Source organism: Varanus komodoensis, unplaced genomic scaffold (genome assembly GCF_004798865.1).
Source record: "Varanus komodoensis strain SLA01 unplaced genomic scaffold, ASM479886v1 scaffold21, whole genome shotgun sequence".
NCBI lineage: Eukaryota > Metazoa > Chordata > Lepidosauria > Squamata > Varanidae > Varanus > Varanus komodoensis.
In genome coordinates, this window is record NW_025335589.1 from 6,721,821 (window position 1) to 6,746,693 (window position 24,873).

Below are 24,873 nucleotides of genomic sequence, written 5' to 3' on the forward strand. Positions count from 1 at the left end.
TGGGGGAGGGAGAGATGGATGCGATCACAGCCATCTCCCCCCCACCCCCCCACCCAGCACTCGGGGGGAGATGGCCACGATCATGCTGATTGCGGGGAGGGGAATGGCCGAGATTGCTCCCGTCTTTCCTGAGCAGTGCACCTTCCCTGCACGAATGCAACTGCAATCGTGGCCATCTCCCCACGTGGCGGGGGGAGGGAGATGGCTGCGATCTTGGTCGCCACCCAAGGCAGAGTTCGTGACCCACGTCAAAATTTTAATGAAATTTTTGTTCGTGACCCAATTTGTTTGTGAACCAAGGCTTTTGTAAGCTCAAGTACCACTGTATAGGAATGTTTACAACATGCACTTCTTGCTTTCTCCCTGCAATGCTATTAACTGATTCTATCCAGTTCTTATTTAGTATCAGAAAGAAGAGTAGGAGGGCAAGAGAAAGCTGGAGGTGGGAAAAGACTTTTAAATATAACACAATTTAAAATTTTAAAAGCCCTAAAATTTTTAAAAACAAATATAATCTTAATAACATTAAATAGTTGGAAGAGAAGTCTGACTTTCTGAGAAGACAAACTGGGTCTTTCAGTAAGAGTGCTCGACTGCCCTGGAATGCTGCCATCTCTCTACAACTTGGATTTCCCAGCTCTTAGTCAGGAAGGAGCTATCCTCACTCCAAAGGAGGTTAAAATTAGCAGTGGCTTCCTTTACCACCCACCCTACACACAACAGGTCCTTCTCTATCCCTTCTGTCCTCCTTTAGATGACACATGAAAACTGCTTTTGTCACACAGGGAGCTGAGGAAGTATACTGATTATGTGCCCCAAACAGTGCTATCTTCCTTTCGCCTTGTTCATTTCTGCTAAGAGAAATAGCCAGACATTACTCCCAACAAAAAACAACCAGTTAATGCATTAGAACCAAAATCTGTCAGATTATTTTATTTGTGCTTGATGTTAGTTCTGCAGTTTAAGCTGATTTTAGATAGCAATTTATCATACATTTTAATTGATTTCATTGACATCACTTGGGAAGCATTGCACTGAACAGTGGCTTTTCCATTAAGTAAATAATTCCTATCTTCCTTTGACTAGGCTGTCTCTTGCTGATCATGGGATTCCATTCTCCACACCTGTGAACCAGTACACACATACCATTGAACCTTACTGCCTTAGAAGCAGCAAGAGGGAGGGCACATAAATGGGGTGAAAGAAAACTCTCACACACTGGGCTAACACACAGCATGCTCACTTAAATTGTGGCACATGCTGAGCTTGTGTGTTTGTATTTCCCATAATCATCACAGGCATGGGTCTGTCATGTTGTCTGAACCTGGGTGGCATGGTTTGCTGGAGGGGGATAATCCTTCTAATAGCCCATAAAACATGCAAGTCACTTGTGGATGATGCAAATCACCCTCAAGCAGTGATTCTGGAAATTATTCAATACAACACCATTGAAATAAACTACCATGGCTTACATGTAAATAAGCCACAGTGGCCTATTTTGATTAAGCAAAACAGGTCACTCATTAAATACAGAAGTAGTTTTGGGATGTTGGCATCTTTGAGTTTGGGTAAACACAGAGGCCAAAATTTTTAGTAGCAATGGTAACTTGTCAACCCAGTCTTTGGCTGCAGGCCACCAGCCTCACATATTAAGCCTAAAATAACACAAGGTGTAACAGAAATGTTTCATCACTTCTTGCATGCTATAAAAGTAGTTTTCAATTATATTAAAGAATTTTGATGCTATAATAAACATAATACAAATCATTATTACTATTTCTGTGCATTAACGAAGGAGTTGAAAGAAAATGCATGTACAGCTGATTCAGCTATATATGCTTACAGGTAGTCCCTAGGTTAAGGAGTTCCTTAAGTCGAATTTGTATGCAAGTCAGATTGCATGAGTAAGCCAAATATTTGTCTTAGTATATTCATATATTTTACCTTCTATGCATACAAAACTCTTAAGAAACACTTCTGCATTCACTAACACATCTTTCAGATAGCCTGAGGTGCCTGATCCTGCCTAATTTTGGAAGCTAACCAGGGTTGATATCTGGATGGGTGATTTGAGTCCTGCAATGAGCAAGCAGTTGGACTCGATGGCCTGCTAGGCCCCTTCCAACTGTCTAAGATTCTATGATTCTATAATAATGATGGCAATACAGTAATAATAGAGAAAAGGAGAGAATATGTATGTATGTGTGTACATTCAGTACTGAAAAAATGCCGTAATTCACTTCTTATGCCTAGCTTAATGTATGTTTGAGCTTCATTGTCTGTCCATCTTTAATTTTAATATAAGCCCAACAGAAAATAACTTGGATCCTTAAAAGTGACTTACCAGTCCCTCATCATCTTCTGAAGTTCTCTGATAACATGCTGCTAGGACAATACAGTCCAGTACCTACTAATTACATTCAAAACACTATAATCCACAGAAAATTAGTCTCAAAGAGTCTGTGTAAAGGGGCAGAGCTGACTGAGCATTTGTTGAGCTTACAGTTCTACTTCTTGATAAAGCACAAGACTTATGTGAATGATATTAGGAGGGTGAGTACCCAGAGGAGGGCCTTCTCTGCGGTGGTGCCCCACCTATGGAATGCGCTCCCCAGAGAGGTCTGCCTGGCACCGTCGTTATTTGTTTTTCGGCGCCAGACTAAGACCTTTTTATTGTTTGTTGCGATGGGGGTGGCATAGAAATGTTTTAAATAAATAAATAAATAAATAAATGTGGAAGAGGGAGCAAAAAACATCTGAAATGTTGAAAAGCTTGTTGAAGTGAAAACACTTGCTTTAAGGAAATGGGTCTCCGTACTTATCTCTGGCAAACTACATGGCCACTGAGAGATGCATAGACAAACGAATTGCATAGTTCCCTGGAAATAGCCATGATTATAGCAAATCTTTATTTTTAGCAAAAAGCTGTGACTATCTCTAGAAAATCTCTATCACTGGCAAAAAACTGACTATCTTGAGTAAACTACATGGTTACTGATGACAGGTCACATAGTTCCCTAGAGATATTCTCATAGGCTTTATGGCAGTCCGTGCAAATTGTTCATAACCCAGAAGTCTGTAACCTAGGGATTACCTGTACTTTCAAGTGATTGGCTTAACAGATGTTTGCCTCAAAATTGCTACAAATGGGAGATTTGCTCACTGCAAAATGTCCCCTGTTAATTTTATTCTGCAATATTAAACATGTAAATACCAGTTTTACCAAGAAGTAAAGCAATAGTATAAATGAATGTTGAGGAAAATCCTTGCAATATGTTCAACTCCCATTGAAGCTGAACTATAATTATTCATGTATGTATTTTAAGATTAATATGATGACCACTATTTATCAACATACATATCACTTTGTCATGCACTATACACAGTACTATTTATAGATTTCAATATACTATTCATTTAAGCTGAAGATAAAAATAATCAGCATGGAATCAATCCAAGCTAATAACTGCCCATTCAATATCTATAGCAAGACATTATCTCAATGTAATAAGATTATACCTCCTGTACGTGAAGCAAATCTTGTGCTTGCACAGAGAAGAACTGAATTATCTAATAAGTCTTTCAATCACTCTTCTCTTCAGAGTTGTCAGTTTGGATTTATAGGTACTTCCCTCTAGCCATAGAATGGCAGGAAAAAGCACCAATGCCAAAGATATTCCAGATTCATTGTAGAAACTCTCACATTGACCTCTTAAGTCAAACTTAATTGACTAATTAAAATGGTTATAAGTTTTAATACAACTGGACAGGAAACAGTCACTATGTTATAGTGAAGTGCTTGGTAGAAATACAATAAATTCTAAAATGGACTTAAAAATAATCAAAAATATGCCATTCTCTCTAAAGCTAAAGGAAACCCTTGCGATAAAAAGTTTAACATGCACTTAACTTTCAGGAAACTTCATGTTTTAGTTTGCTTGTGTCTTATATTTTTCAAATGTCAGCATTTAAATTTGCAAGTGCATTATACTAACTCATAAATAATTTTAGTAATTTCTTTATCAATATGGACAATCCTGCTAACAGCATGTGCAAAGCTCAAAATGTGGAGTTCTGCTCTCCATGGAGGCAGATAAACTGTCCCAAACTATGAAACAGAGTATTTACTTCAAGGATTGTATTTGCCAGTGCTATACTTCAAATCCTACCTTACAGAGCCGACCTAGTTTCTTGGGGCAGTGGAGAAATGAGCATGATAAAACTACATGGATGACAACTAAAGTGCTGTTGGCTGAAGACTCTCCATTATTCCAACAAAACATAGAATCCAGCTCATTTTAGAATCTACTTCATGAAGGTGACAACAGCAAAAGAATCATACTTTTCCATCACTGTAATTTCTGCACAAACTTGCCCAGTAGAATTGTCTCAATAGTCAATTACACCTTGGCCTGGTGGGGCAGAAGGCAACCACTCATGACAATGCTATGAAGATGTTAAAGGCAGTCTGCTGAAAAAGTCGTTTGGATTCATTTCAACCTGAAATCCATAGTTAGTGCTAGTACTATTTCAGTCCAGCTTCAGCCTGAGCTACACAAAGGAGACAACTTTATTCTGGCAGATGTCTTACATCAGATGTTGGACGGGGCAGACCCTCTTCCTTTTGTTTCTGTTTTTAATACTATCAGCAGTTGTATCCTTACAGATTACCTGGCTGAGAGGAGACTTGGGGGCATTGTGCTACAGGGCTTCTTGTCTTTGGTGCTGTAGTGAGTAGGCCAGGCACTTGCTCTCTGCCGACTTTTCAGGAAGATACATCTTTGGATTCTGATCGATAGAAAGAGGTGATGAGGGGAGCACGAGCAGGGAGGGGGGGCACCAGAAACCTATGAAGCTGTTTTAAGGTTGCTGCCTGCAATTTTCCAGGACAGCTGTGATAGCAGGTCTCTTTTGAAAAGAGATAGGAAGGGTTTTCTCTCATGTTGGAAGAGAGAGGAGGAGGAGGAGGTGCAGGACAGAGTCCTTGATCCCATGATGAGGTGTCAGGACAGATAAGCTACCCAGTTGGAGGGCCTGCATAGATCTTGTTGGCTGGCTCTCCACCAAGAACCACACCGAGGTTGGAGTCACAGCATTATTGAAAGGGAGGGACTGGGAAGAAGTTTCCAGTTTAGGTTAATCTCTTTTAATGAGTAGTCTTATCTTTTCAGCTTGATAGAAAGCTATTTAGAGTTATGCTGCATTGTTAGCTGTGACGTTTCAATAAAGATCTGCGCTGTAAAGCACTGTCTTGCAGTTTGGAGCCTGAGCGAAAGAAGGGAAGGGACTAGTGCATGACAGGTGTTAAGACTTCCTGTGTCTGCAGGATCCCATCTCATCCCCTATGTTTGTTCACATCTTAAGAAACTGCTGGCAAAGGCTGTTTGAAGTTTTTTTTTCTACTGATGACATAAAGCTTCCCTTCTTTCCATTCAGTTCCAAGGAAGCTATTACGGTTCTTTAATAGTATCTGAAATAGGTAAAATAATATCTGCATGAGAATGAACAAACTGAAGCATACTCCAGACAGTGTAGAGGTGCCCCTGCTCATTCGAATGATCAACCTGAGAATAGAAGCTTGGTGTATTTTAAAATTGAAGTTGCATTCCACTTGAAGACTAAGTCCCATGTTGACCTGGCATTGAAGTTGGATGCTCTAGTATCAGTTGTGACCAGATGGGTGTGATATCTACATATGTCCCTCCTAGGAATATTAGACCTGGCTTTGGTGACCCATGTTTTAGTTACTCAGACTAATTCAGTATGCTTTGAACGTGAGGCTGCATCTGAAATATGTCAAAAACCTTCAATTGGTACAGAATGCAGCAGCCAGTTTGCTAACTTATATTATATTCTGCATTGCATTGTTTTACATGTATAGTTTTTTTACCACTGTGTGAAAACCTTATTTAGAGAAGCCTCTTGCCTATAATATTGTTTTATCCTTTTGCCACAATGTACACTGTTAATAGTTTATCTGTTCTTTGTTATGCTTTAACCACACTTATTTATTTCTTTTTATTACAGAAATAAAGGATATAAATATTGATCATAAATAATAAACAAATTGAATGCCTTCTCCAGTGGTCTCAAAGAACTTGGGGTCTCACACCCTTTAAATGTACAAGGAAATAATAGAATATGAGAAAAATATAGTTATATTAAACATTCTGTATACCTAATGTACACCATGCATAAAAATAACTTTTCATCTAGAATTTTCATTTTATGGAGGGGCACTGTTTGCTACATGAAAGAATTTGGTCACACTCAGTTGTACAGCATGTTGCAAAGACACTGCAAAAAGTAGTCTATATAAAATGCAATAATCGACATTCTTTTAATCCTTTCTGAAGTTAAGCCCTGTAATATAATTAATTTCTTTACTGAATGAAGGCATCCTGTAGATTCTCCATTTACAACTTTCACTCTCAGAGTAAATTTGTATTGTCCTACCTTAGTAATGCATCATTTCCCATGAAAATATTCATTAAAAAAGATCTTGCACTTATTCCAGATAGTTCAGATTGAATGCCACTGCCAATTTTAAGTGTATGGCAGATATCCAGAGACCTCTGAAGACTTTTTTAAAGCAATTTTTCATTTACATGGATTATTTTTGAGTATATCATGCAATATTTTTGCAATACTGCCATAGATTTAAATACAATTAAATATTAAATTATCTGTCTTATTTGATGCATTAAAAAGGCAGTGAGTTAAGGATATTCAGTGAGTCATATACAGCAAGAGACTTTGAAGATATTAATTTTTATGTTATTTGCTTAAAACAGCTTCATTTTTAATGTCTGAAAGGCAAACTGAAGCTTAAAAATCAAACAAGACTTTTTGAATTTTTTTCTTTATACAAAATTCTATAGCCATAACAGAATAAAAATGAAAATGCAAGCTACTAATAACAGCACATCCTCTTCCCATGTCGTGAGCGGAGCCAGCCGGTGCTGGAGGTCAGACTAGATGGCCTGGGAGACCCCTTCTGACTCACTCTGTTTCTATGTTTCCTATGTATTATTTAAAAAGATTAATTGTAGAACTGCATAGAACAAAAATATACAAATCATTGTCACATGCTAATCAGCACAAGGAAACATAGAATCTGGATTAATGTAAGGAACATGTAAGCAACCCATCACACATGGGTGGAATGGTGCCTTTCCATACAACCCACAAGTTTCCTCTCTGCTCCTCAGCTTTTCTCCTCCTCTTCCCTGCCAATTGATACAGGGACTGCTGCAAAATGTACCAATCAGTATGTTTCTCAACTGGTCACAATGGTAATTGCCTAGGCAGAAATAATAGGATCCCAGTGTGTCCTGTAATTTTAAATTTCTTCATCCTGATGAATTGAGATGGAAGAGCGAAGGGGCAAATGCTGTGTGTGTATGTGCATGCGCACATGCAAATGTGTGTAAGAGAGAGGGAGAGTGGGGGATGACGCAGCAGCATGGAGACCCACTGCATGTAATCCTCAGGGGAAAAGGGATTATTACGCTGGAGAAGGAAATGGCAACCCGCTCCAGTATCTTTGCCATGAAAACCCCATGGGCAGTACCAAAAGGCAAAAAGATATGATGCCGGAAGATGAGCCCCAAAGATTGGAAGGTGTCCAATATGCTACTGGGGAAGAGCAGAGGGCTAGTACTAGTAGCGCCAGAAAGAATGAAGTGACTGTGTCAAAGCCGAAAGGACATTCAGTTAAAGATGTATCTGGTGGTGAAAGGAGAGTCCGATGCTGTAAAGATCTATACTCCATAGGAACCTGGAATGTAAGATCCATGAATCAAGGCAAGCTAGACATGGTCAAACAAGAGATGACAAGAGTGAACATCGACATCTTAGGAATCAGTGAACTAAAATGGACAGGAATGGGTGAATTTAATTCAGATGACCATCAGGTATACTACTGTGGGCAAGAATCCCTCAGAAGAAATGGAGCAGCCTTCATAGTCAATAAAAGAGTAGGAAAAGCAGTACTGGAATACAATCCCCAAAATTACAGAATGATCTCAGTTCAAATCCAAGGCAAACCATTCAACATCACAGTAGTCCAAATCTATGCCCCAACCACTGGTGCTGAAGAGGCTGAAGTTGACTGGTTCTATGAAGGCCTACAGCACCTTCTAGAATTAACACCAAAAAATAATGTCCTTATCATCATGGGGAATTGGAATCCTAAAGTAGGAAGCCAAAAGATAACTGGAATAACAGGCAAGTTTGGCTTTGGAGTACAAAATAAAGCAGGGCACAGGCTGGTAGAATTTTGTCAAGAGAATACAATGGTCATAGCAAATACTCTTTTCCAACAACCCAAGAGATGACTCTACACATGGACATCACCAGACGGTCAACACAGAAATCAGACTGACTATGTGCTCTGCAGCCAAAGATGGAGAAGCTCTATGCAGTCAGTAGAAACTAGACCAGGAGCTGACTGTGGCTCAGATCATGAGCTTCTCGTTGCAAAATGTAGGCTTAAATTGAAGAAAGTAGGGAAAAGCACTAGGCCACTCAGGTATGACCTAAATCATATTCCTGATGAATATACAGTAGAGGTGACAAATAGATTTAAGGAAATAATTCTGATAGACAGAGTGCCTGAAGAACTATGGACGGAAGTTCACAACATTGTACAAGAGGTAGCAACTAAAACCATCCCAAAGAAAAAGAAATGCAAGAAAGCAAAATGGCTATCTGAAGAAGCTTTACAAATAGCTGAGGAAGAAGGGAAGCGAAAGGTAAGGGAGAAAGAGAAAGATACACCCAATGGAATGCAGAATTCCAGAGAATAGCTAGAAGAGATAAGAATGCCTTCTTAAATGAACAGTGCAAAGAAATCAAAGAAAAAAATAGAATAGGGAGGACCAGAGATCTCTTCAAGAAAATTGGAGATATGAAGGGAACGTTTCATGCAAAGATGTGCATGATAAAGGACCAAAAGGGCAGGGATCTAACAGAGGCAGAAGAGATTAAGAAAGGCGGCAAGATTACACAGAAGAACTATACAAGAAAGAGCTTAACATCCCTGATAACCACAATGGGGTGGTCACTGACCTTGAGCCAGACATCCTGAAATGTGAAGTCAAATGGGCCTTAGGAAGTCTGAGCAACAACAAAACTAGTGGAGGTGACAGTATTCCAGCTAAGCTATTCAAAATCCTAAAAGACAATGCAGTAAAAGTGCTACACTAAATATGCCAGCAAATTTGGAAAACCAACAGTGGCCACAGGATTGGAAAAGATCAGATTACATTCTAATTCCAAAGAAGGGCAATGCCAAAGAATGTTCAAACTATTGCACTCATTTCACATGGTAGCAAAGTTATGCTCAAAATTACAAGCTAGGCTCCAGCAGTATGTGGACCGAAAACTACCAGAAGTACAGGCAGGATTTTGAAGAGGCAGAGGAACTAGAGATCAAATTGCCAACATACGCTGGATCATGGAGAAAGCTAGGGAGTTCCAGAAAAATATCTACTTCTGCTTCATCGACTATGCTAAAGTCTTTGATTGTGTGGATCACAACTAATTGTGGCAAATTCTTAAAAAGATGGGAGTACCAGACCATCTTATTTGTCTCTTGAGAAACCTATTTGCAGGTCAAGAAGCAACAGTGAGAACTGGACACAGAACCACTGATTGGTTCAAAATTGAGAAAGGAGTTCGGCAAGGCGGTATACTGTCGCCCTGCCTATTTAACTTATATGCAGAGCACATCATGAGAAAGGCGGGCCTAGATGAATCACCAGTTGGAATTAAGATTGCTGGGAGAAATATCAACAACCTCAGATATGCAGATGATACCATTCTCAGAAAGAAAGTCAAGAGGAACTAAAGAACTAAAAGGGTGAAGGAGGAGAGCACAAAAGTTGGCTTGAAATGCAACATTAAGAAAACTAAGATCATGGCATCCGGTCTTCTCACTTCCTGGCAAATAGAAGGGGAAGAAATGGAAGTAGTGACAGATTTTATTTTCCTGGGCTCCAAGATCACCACAGATGGGGACTGCAGCCAAGAAATTAAAAGATGCTTGCTTCTTGGGAGAAAAGCTATGGCAAATCTAGACACCATACTAAAAAGCAGAGACATCACCCTGCCAACAAAAGTGCGTATAGTCAAGGCTATGGTTTTCCCAGTTGCAATGTATGATTGTGAAAGTTGGACCATAAGGAAGGCTGAGCACTGAAGAATTGAAGCCTTTGAATTGTGGTGCTGGAGAAGACTCCTGCGAGTCCCTTGGACTGCAAGGCAATCAAACTAGTCAGTCCTAGAGGAGATCAACCCTGACTGCTCTTTAGAAGGCCAGATACTGAAGAAACACAAATACTTCGGCCACCTAATGAGAAGGAAGGACTCACTGGAGAAGAGCCCAATGCTCAATTGACGGCAAAAGAAGAAGGGGACGGCAGAGAATGAGGTGGCTAGTTGGAGTCACTGAAGCAGTTGGCATGAGCTTAAGAGGACTCTGGGAGATGGTGGAGGACAGGAAGGCCTGGAGGAATGTTGTCCATGGGGTCGCAATGGATTGGACATGACTTCATGACTAACAACAGCAACACATGTGAGTAAGCCAGGAAGGAGCTACGTAATCACTGAATTTGTGGATTGCACAACTGTTGAGGGCAGAATTTAAAAGCAGTACAAAAGGGCTATCACACCTCCTTTATAAGAATATTTATATGATCAGCTGACAGAAACTTTTAAATGATAGATTCTATAGGTCTATTTCCATAGTGAAAGAACAAGAAAGTGCGTCCCTGTTGGTTCTCCTGGACCTCTCAGCGGCTTTCGATACCATCGACCATGGTATCCTTCTGGATAGGCTTGCGGATTGGGGGTTGGAGGCACTCCTTTGCAGTGGTTCCGCTCCTATCTCAACGGCCAATTCCAGAAGGTGGTGCTGGGGGACTATGGCTCTGCGCCATGGCAGCTATGCCATGGAGTACTGCAGGGGTCCATTTTGTCCCCTTTGCTGTTCAACATCTACATGAAACCGCTGGGAGAGGTCATCAGGAGGTGTGGGCTGCGGAACCATCAGTACGCTGATGATACCCAGCTCTACCTCTCGTTCTCCACCAATCCAGGTGAGGCAGCGGCTGTGCTGAACCGGTGCCTGGCCGAGGTAATGGGCTGGATGAGGGCCAATAAACTGAAGCTCAATCCAGACAAGACGGAGGTCCTGTTGGTTGGTGGATCGGGCTTCGGAGAGGGTGAATTGAACCTTGTCCTGAACAGGGTTGCACTCCCTCTTAGGGACAAGGTCCGCAGCTTGGGAGTGCTCCTCGACCCTGAGCTTTCACTGGAAGCTCAGGTAACAGCAGCGGCCAGGAGCGCTTTCCTCCAGCTTCGGCTGATTCATCAGCTGCGCCCCTACCTGGAGAACGACTGCCTTGCGACAGTGACACATGCACTGGTGACTTCTCGTCTTGACTTCTATAGCGCGCTCTACGTGGGGCTACCCTTGAAGACGGTCCGGATACTTCAATTGGTTCAAAATAGAGCTGCCAGGCTGCTGACGGGGACTGGACGTTATGTTCACATGACTCCAGTTCTCCGTCAGCTTCACTGGCTTCCCATTGAAGTCCGGGCCCAATTCAAGGTGTTGGTGATGACCTATAAAGCCCTAAATGGCTTGGGTCCTGGCTACCTGAAGGAGCACTTACATCCACATATGCCCAGCTGCCCCCTGAGATCGGCGGGAGAGGCCCTTCTCCGGGAGCCCTCCGTGAAAGAAGTTAGGAGGGTGGTTACTCGGAGGAGGGCTTTCTCAGCGGTGGCGCCTAAGTTATGGAATGCGCTCCCCAGAGAGGTCCGCCTGGCGCCGTCGTTATTTGTTTTTCGGCGCCAGGCGAAGACCTTTTTATTTAAGCAGCATTTTAAATATTAATATTATTGAATTTTATCTGGCCAGGGCGGCTTATTTTATATTGTATATTTGTATTTTATTTTAATGTATATATTTTAAAATGTTATTTATGATGTTTTAATTTATTGTTGTAAGCCGCCCCGAGGCTTCGGCGAATGGGGCGGCATAAAAATGTTTAAATAAATAAATAAATAAGAAAGTACTCACACACTCCTAACTCCAGATCAGTTAACCATGCTTATGGGAGGACAAATGGGTAGAACTGTCCATTCCTTTACCACAACTACTCCACTTCTATGATACAAAATACCAATATCAACTTAAACCCCAGTTACAGTTTAGTCACCATTAACTAGTTAATTTTACATGGTACTTAAATAAAAAGGAACAGGCAGCATTATAGATTTACCATAAAAACAACCACATGTGTCTTTCTTATATTAGGAGGCTACAGGAGATGTTATTCAATATTAAAACCATTGGTAGAGCTCTGTAACTCCAAATATGTCAATTAATCTGTTATAAATTGTTAGCATGAATAGGAAGAAAAACCCAGAATGCATGCACAGTGACTTCCAATTGCTAGTGTTAGTTTTCAGATGTTTGAAACCATCTTGGATCACTGGAATCACGGATATGATCAAATTTTGGTGTTTCTGGCATTTTGGGCAAGCACTTTTAGGATCCTCAGAACTATATTCATAGTGTATTTGATACCAGATTTTGTGCTCTACAAGTTAATTTGCTGCTGTACTTATTTCTTTGTACTTATTTGCTGCTGTAATTTTTGATATAGAGTACAAACAAGCCATAAATAACCTACCTTGCTCTTCATAAACAAGACCCATATTTGAATGTGCTTGAGCTTCTTTCTTCCCACCATCAATTTTAATCAACTGAGCAGTTTTGTAGCACTGTTCATAGAAGTAATTCCTTAACCATTTGTCTTCAGGTTTGTTAAAACAATAGGCCAAATTGAGCTGGTTAGTATACATCTCTTCATAGTATTCTTCAGTGAAAAGAAAACAGTACTGTTTTAATAATAATAAACAGATAATAAAATACATAATACTAAAATAAACTTTGTTACATTTAATTATTCTGTAACACATTACATTAATATTTTTGATAGACTGATGCATTGTACATAAGCAACATAATTACGCACATTGCTGTGCCTTTGTGGTATGAATTTATTTATACCACAGAAACACAGCAACATTTGCAGGTGTGCTATATTCATAATACCTTCTATGCTTCTTTCCATTTATTCTATCACACACAGCACTGTTCGACATTATATCTGTGCCCCATTCTATCTCACACTCAGTTGTATATACTTAGCGGGAACAGGTGAGCACCATTGTGATACTGCTGCTTGTTATATTTTCTGTATCCCTTTGGACCAACACTTCCATCTGGTCCTTTGGCCTAGGTACTAGCAGTTCTGCTTAATTTCTGACAAACTGGATTGTAGGCATTTCCCAACAACTTAATAAACATGCCAAACCAGTACAAGCAATCCCCAGGAACACGTTCTACTCCTGAGAATGTCTGTAAGTTGAATATTTATGTAAGTTGAATCATGTAAGCACAGGTCATATTTAGCATGAGCAAGTCAATTTTTCGTCTTAGTATACATATATTATTTTACCTTTCTATGCATATAAAGCACTTAGGAAACACATCCATATACACTTGGCCCTCCACCTTTGCAAGGGTTAGGGGTGCAGGACCCCTGTGAAAGTACAAAAAACATGAATATCTCCAGGTCCCCCCAAAACCTTACTCTTAATACTGTGGATTGCTTCTCTCCCACTCTCTCAGATCTTAGTCTGATCCAGCAGGGCTCCTCTTCTTCATTTATTGCATCCTTATGTTCTTATTCCCCCAACCCCTTTACCTCACCAGTGCCTCCTCTTTGCACCAAGGAAATGCCAGAGGGATTTCCCTCTCCAGATGGGTGTGGCAAGAAGGCATGCTCTGGAGGCCCTCCCTTTCTTTCCTTTTGCTTCCTCTCTCTCCACAGTGATGACAATTGTGCCACAAAATTCCAAAAGTTCCTGGGTTTGTTATGACAAACAGTTTGTTTTTAACTTGAATTTTTAAATTAATAGGTTATATGGCAGTTCGTAAGTATGGATGTTTGTTAACTCCAACATTTGTAACCCTGGGACTGCCTGTATTAGTATTTAAATACTAAATTTTATATTTAGTATTTCAATATAGTATGGCAGATTGCTTAAATCAATACCTACAAAAGTTTCAAGACATTTAATTCATGTGTTTCTTTAGGCAAGTTTGGATATCAATAAGCATGCAGTGTGAAGAAAAAGCAAACTTTTACTAGATTGGAGACATATTACCATCTTCTATCCTGACTTAGTTCAAGGGAAATCTATTTTTCTAATATAAAGTAGAAGCCAGATTTGCACAGATCTGACTGGCTTGCCCTTATAACAAATAAAATGATTTTGATCTGGGACGTGATCTCCACCTTTCTTCCAGTAGTCTGCCTTTCAGTGGGCACTGGATTTAGCACCAAATTCAACCCAAGAAGCCAAGCCGGTAAGGTAAAAATAATTTATTTCAAAGGGAAGGGAATTGAGGACTAAGATTTAAAATGGGAATGGGGAGAACAAGAAGTACAGTAACAACATAATGAGGAGGCACAGCAGCAAATACAACCTCAGTCCCCAAGCTCACCTTGGCAATCACCTTGACAAAAAATAACAAAACTAACCTTACTCAACATTATCTAGGTAATGGATCTCCCAGGAGTGTAGGTCTAGTAAGCTGGTCAGAAAAACACCTCAGGCCACTTTTCTCTTTTCCAGAGGGAGAGAAAAGACTATCTTGGCTGTCTCAGTTTTAACCCCCGCCCCACCTTAAGTAACAGGGTGACATCCAGCAGCCAAGCCTAGTATAACCTGCCATTTCCCAAGGCATCTTCAGCCTTAGCTCTATTTCAGCTGCAGGTAATCAAACACCAAAAGGGTAAAGCAATATAGCCCTGGCAGTTGTCCTTGGAATGAAGCTCACCTACTCCTTTAGTCCCAGGGATTATCAAATAATCTAGCTTTTCCAGTTCTTGGCCCAAAGGGGCCTAATCAAGAGAGAGAGGGGGAAAGAGAAGCGAAGCAAAGAGAGGAGAAATGAAGCAAAGCTGGCTGACTTAGTGAACCCTCAAGTTGCTGCTCCTGGACCTTCCTCAGAATGTGTGCATACTCTTTCCACAGAGATACAAACTATGATTGATCAGGATCCAAGTCCAACATTGTTAAAGTTTTTCCACTATAAAGGGATGGCAACAATTCTCCAATGGGCAAAAGCAGAAGCACTGGACCATCTGACACATTTGTGGCTATAGCCTGACCTTCTCCCTTCCTGAGTGATTTCAGTCACCACCAAGATCAACTCCAAGACCAATATGAATCTCTCTGTGTTTGAATGCACAGCAATGCACGACCCTCCATTATAGAACCCTCTTGCTGTCATAAGGATGTGAATGTTTGCTACTTTTTAATAAAGACCACAGAATGATAGCTAACTCAGAGGAAGTAATATCTATAGATAGAATGGCTTTAACTAACCTTTACTACTGAAGATCGCAGCAGAAGATTTCTATAAAGTTATGCAAATGTCCTGAGGTGAGTACTCTACAATTCTCAAGAAATGGAGTAACGCCACACTTACTACTGTTGTTGCAAGTCTTGATTGAATGAACTTTAATGTGAACCTCAAGTGTTTACCTTTTAGTAACTAAGAATAGGTAGTGCACAAAGACACCATTTAAGTATAATTGTTTTGAAAACAAACTGGCCAAATAGATTGGAGTTGCATGAATAAAATAAAGCATTTATTCTAAAATACCCTTTACAATATCTTTGTATTATTGAAATTCAGACATATTTGAAGATAGTTCTCAAAAAGGGGGGGATGGTACTGCTTTCACAGATCATTGCCCATGCTTTTTGTTCAAAACAAAATTTTATGTATCTCATAACATTATTAGCATGGGTTAAATGAGAAAAACAATGTTCCCTAACAACCTTTCATGCAATCATTTTAATTTCTCTCCATCTGGTTCACAGTTAATCTGAGACCAAGAATAAAGTTTGAAACTAAAAGTTATAGCAATGATAAACCCAGTGTGGAAAGGAATTGTATAGTTCAGCAGTTACACTTCTCAGGCCAACTTGCATTAAACACTGAAATAATTAACTTGAAATGGAAATGTAAACCAGAGAAATTTCTTCGAATCAGCAGCCACATTAAGTCAAATGCCAGCACCTGCTATGGTTGGGCAAATGCCAGAGTCCATGGTTCTAGAGGACTCACTTGGGTGGGTTCCAGTAAATACATTTAAAAAAAATCAAGGTCCTGGCACTGAAATTTGATTAATTTTGCACTAATTTATGTATTTAAGCCACAGTAGATTGCAGCACAAGCTGGTGTGTTTATGGTAGCAGGGGCTTGTTATCATGGTTGTTGTGAGCCACCCCGAGGCTTCAGCGAATGGGGCGGCATAGAAGCTTTCTAAATAAATAAATGGTTAAGAAACTATTAACTACACTAAAACAGCCAATGGATTCTAGATGGTTTATTAACCATGTCAACCACTTGTCCTTGCCAAGTTCATATAACATAGCAAACTATGGTCTTAGCTTAAATAATCAAAATGGTCACCCAAATACACTGCTAAGACACGCAAATTAATTAACTCACAGTGACTTAGTGTTGTGTGTGAACCAGGTCACTGGGTTGGCTAATTCTGCCTGTAGCTGTTTCCTATCTGCTACTGCTGCATATCACGTAGTAAGGTCAGGTGGAATGAATCACCTGACTGGGAGGCATTTGTAGAAACTGGACTGCCTACCCAGGAAGCAATGGGCAGGGGGTAGGGTGCTTTGGAAGCAATCTGCCTTTGGGACCTCATGCTTGGCCTGACTAGTACAATGGAATTTTTAGTTTATTTTAATAGAAATTTTATTTCTAGACTGTCCAATAGCTGAAGCTTTCTAGGTGATTCACAATAATTTATCAAAAGAGTTACAATAAAAATACAAATACACTAAAACACAGTATAAAATCCCAGTATACAATTGTAAAGCAGTTCAAATCCCAATGTACTAAAATATAAAACAGCTTAAATATCTAAGAAAAGTCAGTAAAACTAGACCTAATTAAAACAACCAACATAACCCATCATAATGCACTAAATGCCATTAAATGCCTGGGAAAAGGGGTGGTTTTAACCTGATGCTGAAAAGATGTTGGTGTCAGGCAAGCCTCAGTGGGGAGATCATTCCATAATGGGGGGGGGGCACTGAGAAAGTTCTCCTTTGGTTGCCTCCTTCCAAGCCTCCCTTGGAGTTGGCTGTTGGAGGAAGGCCCCAGTCACAGATCATAGGATCTGGGTAAGTTGAAGTTGGGAGACATGTTCTGTCAGGTATTGCAGTCCCAAGCCATGTAGGGCTTTAGCTGTTAAACCAGCACTTTTGGGCTCAGAGGTGTATAGGCAGCCAATGCAAGCAGAGCAGAACTTGGACCTTCTGGTTCCAGTTATAAATCTGGCTGCTGCATTTAACAGATGCTGCAGCTTCTTAACAGTATTTAAGGGCAGCACCAAATACAGCACTTTGCAGTAATCTAACTTAAATACTGCTAGAGTATAGATGACTATAAATATGCTAACCCTGCCCAGAGAGGGGCATAAGTTGGGTTGATGGAAAGCGCTCCATGGCACTGAGACCACGTAAGTATCAAGTGACAAAGACAGATCTAAGAGCACCCCCAAGCCAATGAACCTGCTCCTTGAAGGAGAGTGCAACCCCACCCAAAACAAACTGAATAGCTGCCATGTAGTCAGAGGAACCTCCCACCAACAGCATCTCATTCTTGTCTGGATTAAGCCAGTTTATTGGCCCTCACCTAGTTCATTGTTGCAGCCAGGCACTGGTTTAGCACATCAAAATGCCTCTTTGTGTAAATATTAAAGGAACACAATGTTAGTTCTTTATCCTGAACTGGCCTGTTGAATGAGCTTACTTCCCAACCTCACAGAGCCATGAAAATGTTACTTCTTATTGTGGCATAACAATTTGGAAAAAAGTAATTTATACAGAAAGCAAACTGGACTTCAGTGTTATATAAAATATACCTATCTGCACTCATGCTTTCATCTTCAAGCCATTAAAGTCTCATTCAAAGAGTTTCACATGAGAACTGGGAATGATTTCATTAAAGTTTGGATGCTACTACTTTGGATGCACATGATTGTGAGGTCAGTACCTCATCTACTTTTCTTTTAACAAGAACTGGAAGATTTGACTTAGGTTGTATTTCCTTTGTGAGAAACAGAAATATATATCATGGATTGCTTCTTAGCCTGAGACATAGGAACAAGGGAAAGTTCTAATGGTTATCCTTGGAAGGAAGCTGCTCTGTTAATGTACTACAACTTTAGAGGAAGATACCATTTTGCTATAGTATACTAGCGCTGCATTTTATTCATGTTGCAGTTTGTTTTGTACTTTATTCATTTTGTGTTCTTACTAGTTTTGTACTTTATCAGTTTTATGCTGTATGCGTTTTAAAGAACTGGCTGAATTGCATAGCAGTTTGCAGTCTCTTCCCCCACCCTCATCCAAGTGGATTTTATTTAAACAATCTAGTGAACATCTGGCTTGGCAGTGAGAATTGAGGGCTCATCTCACCATTGGGGTAATTAGGGTCAGAGGGGACTATGGTAATAAGCCATTTAAGGAGAATGGTGAGGCATAAAAGTTGTTCCTTCTTATAGTTTTTTCCTTGAACTGAAGGTTAGGGTTGCCCTATCAACTTGCCTCATGAAGCTGCTTTTGGTGGACCAACATAGCATTTAAGAGACATCCCTATCCATTATCTAGTTATAGTTTTATACCACCTGCCATGCAAAACATATCCAGGGAATTTACAATAATAAAACTATAGAGTAAATATAAATTAGGCTAAAACAATCACTTATAGAAAACAACAAGAACAAAACCCCAAACAACCCAGCAGCCATAAATTTAAAAATTGTAAGATGCTGAGATCAGTTAAAAATGTCTTGAACAAGCAATGAAACTGTAATCAGGTTTTCATAGGGTTTATTTCTATAGGAAGGGTATTACACAGAGTGAACACCTCATGAAAAAAGCAGCTCTTCTGGTCATTGCAATATGGACATCTGCAGGATTTAGCACACTAGGAATTTATCTGAGAATTATTAATGATTGCAGTGGTCAGGCACATCTATATGGGAGAAGGTTTTCTATCAGATATGCTTCCCCCAGGTTGTTAGGGCTTTACAGGTTGATACTGAAACCTTAAGTGAGCCCAGTAGCAAATCAACAACCAGTGCAACCAGCTGTTGTATATGACAGCAGCTAGAAACAGCAAACAACCTTGCCACTGCATGCTGTATTAGTTGCAGCTTCAAGACCACATATGGAGCTCTACATAGAATGCATTACACTAGTCAAGACAGGATGTTACCAGTGCTTAAATTATCCTGGCTAAGAAAACAGCTACAACTAGTGCAACACATGGAACTGGCAGTGTTTGCCATGAAAGCCATTTAGCCCTTCATTGACAGTGATAGTTCAGTAATTAGTGCCAAGCTACATAAATGCTCCTTCAGAGGGTATGTATTCCTATCCAAAGCAGAAAACCTCCCCAATTTTTAAGAAGAAAGTAGAGGAAGGCATGAATAACTGAAACTTGGGTTGAGGAAGGGATTTGTCCAAACCTTGTTCACCTGGCTACTGCAGCACCAACATAAGCAATAGGGGCAGGAAACTGGTTGCGGCTATCATTTATAAGGAATCCATCATCCCTCAATGGGAGACCAGTTCATTAACTGGATTTTATTGACTGTACCTGGTGCTGGGCCATGCAAACAGCTTAGGAATCATGCTGATGAACCAGTTACACCACTGCCTATCAGGCTCCCTACCCAAGATTGCCTAAGTGGGCTTGAGGCATGGTGTCAACTCACCCCCAAGACATGTGATACACAGAGACCAGAGACCAGATACACAGAGACCAGAAAGAACTTCCAACACACCTGCCTTAGGGCATTTTAATGTCCACCTTGGGACTAATTTAGGAGGACCTGCTTGGGACTTTATGGCAGGCTTGATCTGATTTAAATCAAATCATTTTAAATCACAACTTAAATCATAATTTAAATCAATAGTCAATAAGACTAGATTTAAAACAGGTTTTGCACACATGCCTGGCTTAGCCATAAGTAGAGGAACTTCATTAAAGTATTCCCAAACTGGGTTTCTTTTACAGCCCGTTGCCATTTCATGACAAAGATAGTTTCCTATTTAAGACACATTATAGTCCAAAAGTTATTCATCATGAAATAAGGAATAGTCTTGAATCATGTAGCATGATGCTATATAGTCATGCAATGTTTAATTTTTTTTGGTAAATGAATTCCATTAATCCATTCACAATGTAATGTTCTTCTAGAGGTTTCTGTAAGATTATTGGGCAGTTTTTCTGTCTAGAAGATATTATCACAGATGCTTGGTTTTACTGTTCTCAAAACTGAATTTGTGTCTGCAGAGACCACATGCATCTTCTTTGCAGCAAAAATGTTATAAAATACAGAGTTAAGAAACAGATCATAATCTCACTGTTCCTTTGCTATCTATGTACACAGAATCAACCCATTACCTCTTAAATACTAAGTTTCAAATGATTCCATGTTCAGAAGAATATTGTTGGGAGTGAAATAGATCTGTACAGGAAGCTAAATGTGAGGAGGGAAGGACCAGCAGTAAAAATGAAAGTGAAACCTTTTGGGCAGAATACTCCACAAGTCTTTGGATCTTTTTGTGTATAGCCTGAGGTTTATCATATTATTCTTTCCCTGGAGGAGGAAATCTGTAATGGCAGTAGGCTGTAAAAGACACCCAGTTTAGGATATTTAATGACGTTCCTCTATCAAGATAAGTCAGGCATACATCTAGATTAAGTAGAAAACCATGATTTAAATCTAGTCCTACTGAACATGATGTAAATCAAAGCCACCCTGCTTCAGATACCACAAGAATTCAGCCTGCACTGGATACTACTGAACCATGACTTGGGTGTGGGTGTGTGTGCACACGTGTGCTGGGTACATCATTTGCTGTTGCTCCTCAGAAGGCAATACATCATGAGCCAACCCTGCCCCAGAGGCCCTTGATACATTTTCTATGGCCTTTACTAGGGAGGGAATGTGGTGACCCAGCAGGTTAAACCGGTCACCTGCTGGGCTGTCATTTGAAATGTCAGCAGTTCCAAGCCACGCAACAGGGTGAGCTTATGCTGCCTTGTCCCTAGCTCCTGTCAGCCTAGCAATTCAAAAGCATGTAATGTGAGTAGATAAATAGGTACCATTTAGGTAGGAAGGAAATGGTGCCCCATGACATCATGCTGGCTACATGACCATGGGAATTATCTTTGGACACAGCCATAGAAATGGAGATGAGTGCCACCCCCTATAGCCATTTGGCTAGCAGAGTAAAATCCACAGGGACTCCTTCCTTTCCTTACTCAGAAATCCATGTAGCCTACAATTTTTAAGGTCATTTTCAAGCTTCCAGTCTTTATCTGTTTGTGATTTTTGTTTTACAATATCTTGTTTTAATTGTTTTCCAGTATAGACATGTTTTAAATAGAAAAAAAATGAATCATCCTCTCTTATGGCTGGAACTCTGCACCACTTACACAAATGTTAATGTTTTTAAACATGTGAATCTGGATGCAGCATTGTAGCCTGAAAGTTGAACAATATAATTGCAGTTAGAGGAATACAACTGGTACACTGATACATTGTTTACTGATATATTTGCAGACACCATACCATTTAAGGCATAAAGAATAAGAGCTTTATCCAACTGCATGACCTAGGACTTGTAGGAAAATGTATAGGAAATAAAATACCTGTATAAGTGACTTATCTGTTAGAAGAAAAATGACAGTAATAGCTGCAATTCATTACAAAATCAATAAAATCAATACATAAAAAGAAATAAACAGTAGAAAACCTCTGGAGAAGTAATAACTGGGACATTAGTTTTCGTGTGTATATCACACTAGAGACTCTCATTTTGTCACTTGAATGTCTCATTCTAACTTTAGGTCTCATCATTCAGAGTTACCCATTGTATATTCTATAAATTCAGTTTATTTGATTAAAGCTGAAATGTGTTAAGTTCCAGTAATGTTTCAGATTCATACATGAAACAATTTGGAATCTTCCCCGAGGCACATATTGCTGCTCCATTACCCAGAATTCCCTTATTTACCTGATCGCTGGGCCGCCTCAGCCCTGGTCAGGAAATAGTGAAGCTGATCCAGCTTATCAGGCTGCTCCTCTAGGGACTTCTGCATCCATATGGCTGACCCAGGCCCTGAAGCCTCCCTCAAGGCATTCCACTTCTCTATCAGAGTAAAGAGCTCAGCAAAAGACTTGTGATAACCCTGTCGCAGCATGTCTATGCAGACATTCTTCTTGTATGAATTCCTGTAACTGGGAATTTAAAAAGGCTGATTTTAATCTTTTAAATGTGAATTATTCCCTCTGAATGAAAGAGATAAAAATACACTCATCAACAACAAAATACAGATATACAAAAGCAATTAAAAGGTGACAAGCGTTCTTTTCATCAGCTCATTCTCCTGTGTTAAAATGCCAGCAAAAAAAACGTGGGGGGGGGGATGCCAGAACATCATAAACAGAGAATAGGAAAAAAACTGCAGCAGGAGTTTAGTACTATTTCTACTAGAACTGCATTATAAATACAACAGTATTCTGCAATTGAAATCAGCCAGGAAGGTCAACTGAGTTAACCCTCACAGAAGAAAAAGCACATACCCAGACCTTGATAGCATTTGTTCATTGGAACACAAGCTTGCTTAAACAGTGAGCACCAGGAAAAACTAAACATATACAGCATGTCAAAACAATGTATATGTTAAGTAGTTTTGCTGGAGGTTATGGTGGTTTGGTTTAAAATGACATATAGTATTCCTTAGAACTAGGTTCCCTACATATTGTTTGCCTGTGTTCAATAACAGTCTTCAGCTGGGATTCATTTAGGAACACAGGAGGTTCATAATTTCTACCTAATTTTAAAACCAAATTTCATATTTACAGAGATACAATAAAGAATGTATATCAAAGGTATTCCACTAATAAACATGTAAGCCGCCCCGAGGTTTCGGCAAGGGGCGGCATAGAAATGTAATAATAATAATAATAATAATAATAATAATAAGAAGAAGAAGAAGAAGAAGAAGAAGAAGAAGAAGAAGAAGAAGATATACATTTTCAAACATGTATAATTAAAATACCATCAAGTGGTATTTTAGCACATTTTTAAGGCATAATTTAATTATCCAAATGTTCTTTCAAATAACAGAAACAATCATACAGCTCATGCAAGGAGTCCATAAACCCAAAGGGACTTGTTTGATATAGGTGGCAGGATATCATACAACTTTTTCAGCTGGTACAATCCTAACAGGATATATTGAATTGCTTTTCAAAATATGTGAATAAAAGTTTAAAGACTGGATCCTAACCACTATGCCAAATATATATTCATACACTTCTAAAACAGAAAAAAACCTAAATTCCTTCTTGTATGAGCTGCTACTATAACTTTCAAGACAAAGTATAAAATTAACTATTGGTCCCAGTCTCCTTCCCAGCTTGCCACATTAACCTTCTCCAAGGCCAGTTTTTGATCTTAGAGAGGTGGTCAACATGGTTCTCTTTGTGCTGGCAGCACGTGGGGAAGGTTGGGGACAACAAACAATCCTTTATCTACCCACTCTATTGAGACAATGTTGGCAACTCATAGATTGTGCCCTAAACTACTTTGGTTAGTAGATGGGAGATTACTATTTTAAGATATGTGAAATAGCAGTTTGAATTTGAACTGTGTATAATTACTAGCTAAATCATTCAAAATGCAAAACTGAAGTATAATATATAGACATTAGACACAATATCTAATGGGTATCTGGGTATCTAAAGGAACGCTTGAGTCCATATATGCCCTCCCGCCCCTTGAGATCGGCAACAGATGCCCTTCTCCGGGAACCCTCTGTAAATGATATTAGGAGGGTTAGTACCCGGAGGAGGGCTTTCTCTGTGGTGGTGCCCCATCTATGGAATGCGCTCCCCAGAGAGGTCCACCTGGCGCTGTCGTTATTTGTTTTTCAGCGCCAGACTAAGACCTTTTTATTTAAAACTTATTTTAATTGTTAATTTATTGGTTATTTATAGGATTTTAAATCTTTTAAGCTGAGATGCACCGGGTTTTAATATTTTTATTGTATAATTTGTTATATTTGTATATTTTGTCTTGTTGTGAGCCGCCCCGAGACTTTGTTGCGATGGGGACGGCATAAAGATGGTTTAAATAAATAAATAAATTTCTGCTATAGATTTCTGTTATTTCTAAATAATACTAATCTTTAAAGAAGTTTTTTTTTAATGAAAAACAAACTGTCCACAGGTTTGCTTTAACAGAAAAGAAAGATAAGAAAAGAAAGGAAAATGGAAAACAAAAATGGAAAACAATAACTATCATGAAAATACCTTATAGGGCAAACATGCATTCAAACTCTATTTAACAACTGGAAGAGAGATAGGTATGACATTCCAAAGTTAAGCAAAAACAAAACAAAACAAAACAGTAGTAATAATGTAGAGGGAAAATCAATTTGGCAATAAAACCCTAAAAGGGAGTAAGAAGATATAAAAGAACAGAAAGATAAAAAGGAACCAAAGAATGATGACATTTATAGTCTACCTAAAGAGGATTCAATTGACTCTTTCAGGGAAATATAAACCAGAGTAGTGAAGAAAGAAACGAGGATATGCATACCAACCCCGCCCCCCACCATACAAGTTAGAGGAGAATAGTTCTCTTAGTCATGACTGAAGCCAG

The 24,873-nt window shown here is 39.5% G+C and overlaps 1 protein-coding gene across 1 annotated transcript in view; it reads right to left on the reverse strand.

Moving 5' to 3' along the window:
* Positions 1-24,873, reverse strand: part of TTC29 (tetratricopeptide repeat domain 29) — a 110,249-nt gene that overhangs the window by 73,548 nt on the left and 11,828 nt on the right. The window contains exons 3-4 of the mRNA XM_044430670.1: positions 22,219-22,442; positions 12,708-12,893 (exon numbers count right to left, since the gene is read on the reverse strand). Of these exons, the coding sequence (XP_044286605.1) occupies positions 12,708-12,893; positions 22,219-22,442 (410 nt within the window). The remainder of the gene's footprint in view (positions 1-12,707; positions 12,894-22,218; positions 22,443-24,873) is intronic.